The following is a 5,630-nucleotide window of genomic DNA, read 5'->3' as shown; positions in this document are numbered from 1 at the left end:
TGGATATATAAAACCTAAAATTTAATTTAAACATTGTATTCTTTGGTTCAAACAATAAATTTTAAATTCTGTATTTAAAATTGATTCTTTAAATGAAATTTGCACACACACACACGCGCACATATATATATGTACGGCATAGGCATAATCGCGTTGACACACAGGTCAGATAACCAAAGTTAAGCAACGTTGAGCCTGGTTAGTACTAGATGGGTGACTATTTGGGAATTCTAGGCGCTGTATGTGCTCTCCACTTATCTCGGCATTTGTTTCCAGTCGTCCTGTACTTCACTTGCCACTGGTATTTAACAATGTCGTCTCAGGAGATGTGTGGTTGGAGATTGTGCACCTCCTGCCACAAAAATTTCACGCGTAAGCTACTCTTCGTGGGTATCCATAGTCTACCCAATGTATATATATATATATATATATATATATATATATATATATATAATTAAATTTATTTATACAAACATTAATGGCTACATATGTACATACATATTTCTGTAATCACCCGCGTTGGGGGACTACGTCTTCAGGCCAAGAATTACCGTCGAAAACTGATATTTCAATCAAAAACATTTTCCTATTTCGTTTGTAAAGTTAGAATGTAACCTGGGTGGGAGTCATAAAGCGGTGAGAGGACAAGTGAGGTCTTTGAAGATAATAAACATCTTCTTTTTCATTTCCTTTTCTCTTTATCCATCCCATCTTTTGGTTTTTATGGCATAAGGTACTTGAGAATTTAGTATTTTTGTCTTGCAGTCTGTAAATAAAAACATTTCCTATAGTCACTGAGTACTGACTGGTGTCTTTCACCCTACACCTATCCACACACATACATGCACACACACATACCACACACACACACACACACACAAACACACACACAAACACACAACACACACATACACACGTTAATACAGATATTCAGAAGCGAATATATGTTGTTCGTTTTATTTTACTCACACACACGCACTGAAACTAGGCAATAACTATAACTACGCAAGAGTAAAATTAAAATTAAAATAAGGTAAATAAAACAAATAAATAAATAAAAAATAAAAAAATAAAAATAAAAATAAATAAACAAACAAAATAAGAATAAACATAAACCTCGAAAGTTATCTAAACTCCACATGTACATATATATATTAATATACTTATAAACGCCTACACCTTGCTACACCCGCGCATATATACACACACACATACAGACATACATAGACATATAATGGTCATTTACAGTTATGACATGTTTACATCCATACCTACATACGTAGTAATATCCATACGTGGAATCTCAAATCCAAACATCCATGTACACACTTGGGTACCATATCTCATGACTGTTATTATATCGAAACTAATATTAATCCCACTAATCATCCTAATATTAATAATTCTTGTAATATTGATAATACTAATGACACCACCAATATCAATAATAATAATAAGACTGTATGATTGGGAACCCCAAACCCGTGGACCCCAACTGGATACACGTCCTCATAAATCAACCTATATATATATACATATATACATACACATACATATACATACACATACATATACATACACACACATATATATAGATATACACATACATATACACATACACACACATACATATTCACACACATATACATATATACATACACATACATACACACGTACACACATTTATATATATAAGCACAAATACATATATACACATATATATATATATACACACATACATATACACACACGCACACCAGCATACACACAATACATACACATTCAGACCATCCGCAGGCGCAGACAACATCCCCATCTACTCGTGTCTCCACATCTCCCCAGACGTATACAAGACACATACATGTATAGATACCAACACAGACCACCGCATACACCCACATACACACACACGCGCAGGGACACACAGAAACCTGCTCACTCACAACGCAGGAAAACACAGCAATACATGCACAAATGCAAAGACCTTTTTCAATAATAATCAGGTGCCTTTTTTACTTTAGTAGCGTGGTAACCCCTTTATATATGAAATAGTATGCCACTACAGTCCACACGGGTGTATATATACATATATAACATACATACATACAATTACATTCAGACACCCATACATTCTTGTAATATACATTGCTACAGCTATCATATACGAGACAGCCTATTTTAATAGTTCAGACATATATGCATATATATATACATATATATACATACATACACATATACAAATACATCCATATACATACACATACATATACATACACACACATATATACATACACACACATATATATACAAACATACACGCATACATAAATACACTTATACATACATACTTACACAAAATACAGACATATATACATGTACCCTGCCACCAAATGATACATCTAAAATAGAAATAGACATGAATTCATTTACTACATAATTCTCTTTTTCTATCAAACTCCACACGCATAGTTATATTACACGGCACCACCCGCTTGTTACCTTTTCTTAAGTTGTAGTTATTTACTACGTAAAAATTTATACTACGTAAAAATTTATAGTGAATTCAGCTTGAAGTTCATAGGCCTATCTTCATATTAAGCAAGCACTCTTTCGATGGTTAGGCAGATATACATAAGATGTTTAACGATACAATCATAATATATAATAACATATGACAGAAATCAGAGTATTTAGGTTATACAAACTGAGTATACAAGTTTATATATTGTAGTACTTACCTTCATCTTTATTCATTCACCCTTATTTCTTTATTCCCTTTTCCTTCATTCACCCTTCATTCCTTACTTTCTTTCATTCTATTTATTCATTTATCCTTTTTTTTTTTTAAATTAAATTAATTTTCCTACCCAGGAATAGAAAGATCATATATCCATACATGCATACACCCAAAAATATCCATATGCATACATTATTACGAGGTTCACCCAAAACAATCTATTACTCGTTTGGTTCAAATATACTTTCATGCAGGTATTTATTTAGGTTAGTAATATTATAACTGCTTGATGAAGTAGAATATTAAGCGACTAATGTAATCCATACGGATAGGATCATAGTTGCGACCTCACTTATCCTCTTTGGGGGCGGGGTTATTTGATGGGGGTTAGTTGTACTCATAGTTGTTCTGGTCTACTAATTTTGAGTTCTTTAAGTGCGTGTATTCTGAAATGTTTGCAGGATATAGCAGTTTCTTGTTTAATATTTAATAATTTATCCCTATCTTTAAACCTAGTTATCTCAAGTTTTTCTGATAAGCATAATGGACATGGTGAGTTCAATGAGTGGCAAGTATTGGCCCTTCTAATAATCTTCCATTCTATACTAGGTGTTTTATTTTCTCTAACTAATTTTCAGTAATATAACGATAAGGAAGTGTCCTTTTCATATGTTTGATTATTCATCGAGCGTGTATGCCCATAGAATCTATTTTTGAAAGTCATTTGGGTACTCCCTATGTAGAATCTTTCGTCCCTTGGGTTCTCTACCGGGAATATCCTAACTTGGTATACCACTGATGAGGTCAGACATTCATTTTTTATTGGGAATTCCTCAGGCTTTTGGCAGTGACATTTATTCATAGCCGTGTTTGGACTAGTATTTACACCTTCCCTATTAGTCATCCTTAAGATTCTTCCATTATGCTTTTTTATAATCCTTTCTAAGTTATCACTACAGCTATAACTTAATTTTAATGTATTTTTATTAAATATTTTATGTAATATATTATTTGGTGGGAAATGCTTGTTAATAAGTTGTAAAAATTTTGTACAAAGTTTTGTTTTCAACATAATATTAAGGGGGGGGGTGAACCAAATAATTTTCCTACTACGGTTGCTAGATCCATTTGTGCTAGCGTTAGTTACTTTATATTCAATCTCTATGTCTTTATACCCACTATTTTTAAGTGCAGTATTATAAATAGCTTTGCACATATGTATATTTATACATATAAAAAAAAAAGAAAGGAGGAAAATCGTCTGCCTGAGACCACTAACCTAGTTTTAAAACAGATCCTTTGTTCGATAAAATGCATGCCCATTGGCTGATAGGAAGGGGCGCGGTGGATACTAGAAAGCTGATTGGCTAACTAAAATCCCCAACATATATAAAAACGAGAAACAACCACAGAATTCGCGCATAAGCCTGACGAATCCTATAGTGGATGAAACGCCAAATATTCAGTGTCGCTTAATCGCCATATATATTTTATAAATTACTAATTATATATATATATATACATATATATATATATATATATATATATATATATATATATATATATATATATCACCTGCCTGAAACACACTAAAGATATCACTATAGATTATTAGCTATTAATCTATCAACATAATAAATGACTGACCATCTGCTATGCACATTAATTTTACAAAATCTCAAGTTGGTTGTAATCACAGCATGGAACCTCATATTGATGGGACATTACTTTTCAAAACAGCAGTTCGATTTTTCAGCATGAACCATCATTTGAAGGAGCAATAACTTTTCCAAATGAAGAAATCAAATTTTGAGCCATCAAACCATTTCTTGTGTAGTCTCTCTTCCTTTAACTAAATATTTCTCTCATTGCAGGCCTGTCGTCCGTCTTATGCAACATTGCGCATGTTTACAATTCCAGATTGAGTAAAATACGTTTATTAAAATAACTTAGCTGTAATTCTGTAATAAAGTGGTTCTTCTGAATTGTCTTAATGGAAATTATGATTGTTTTTTTCTACACAGGTTGGAGAAAGATGAGAGATGAAGAAAAATACAAGATGTCCGGTATCGAATTTATGCCGAATTGCAATGGTCTCAGCTGCAACAAAGTCTGTCAACAATATCCTGGCTGTTCCAGTTTCGCAATTTTATCAAACACCTGTGTAAACATGAAAGATAGCTTTAATGCTGGAGAAGATTGTTGTATAAACGTTCCGCTAAGTGCTGACATGTATACGGTAGCTTGTAATTAATAAAACATTTGATTTACTTGATTTTAACTCATGAATATTAATCAATACTATTTATTACCGATCTCTTAAAATAAGTATAATTACAGAATTATCTCGCTTGCACTGTAGAAATTAGATGTTTTAAAATTTAATGATTTGCTTAAATTTTTATGCTTTTTATCTTCCTTGAAATTGAACTCTCCATAGTGAAAATTTTTAAACTCCAGCCCTGGAAATAAAATCTGGCATCTTTCAGCTCTACAAGGAATAATAACCAAGAATCTTGAAACCACTGATACCATTTCAATTATTATTTATTATTATTAAGATTATTTGTATATGTTATGATAATATTGACGTGTATGTGTTTAACAAAACACCAAAATGTGAGTGAATAAAATATTAAATTGAAAATTTGATCAACCTTTTTCATTTAGATTTTAAGACGAGTTTTGTAACAAATAAGATTGAATGCAAAAAATAAGTAGACGTTATGCTTATATTGACTTTGTACTCAGCAATAACTCAATTTAAAAAGCAAGGCTACGATGATCATTTTTTTAATTAAAAACTCCGAACTAAATATAATTCCAATAAAATTTGAAAATACCAATTGATAAAATATTGTTGGTCCTAAAATTATAGTTATAGAATAATGAT

At 31.7% G+C, this 5,630-nt stretch overlaps 1 protein-coding gene across 1 annotated transcript in view; it reads left to right on the top strand.

Moving 5' to 3' along the window:
* Positions 1–5,377, top strand: part of LOC145278328 (uncharacterized) — a 31,456-nt gene extending 26,079 nt beyond the window's left edge. Inside the window, exon 4 of the mRNA XM_080130620.1 lies at positions 4,762–5,377. Coding sequence (XP_079986746.1) covers positions 4,762–4,991 — 230 coding nt within the window. The 3' untranslated portion in view covers positions 4,992–5,377. The remainder of the gene's footprint in view (positions 1–4,761) is intronic.
* Positions 5,378–5,630: the final 253 nt, after the last annotated feature.

This window comes from Euprymna scolopes, chromosome 6 (genome assembly GCF_053919585.1).
Source record: "Euprymna scolopes isolate OS-2025 chromosome 6, ASM5391958v1, whole genome shotgun sequence".
In the NCBI taxonomy this organism is placed as follows: domain Eukaryota; kingdom Metazoa; phylum Mollusca; class Cephalopoda; order Sepiida; family Sepiolidae; genus Euprymna; species Euprymna scolopes.
Note: the sequence above shows the minus strand (reverse complement) of the source record. Positions and strands in the feature narration are given on the sequence as shown.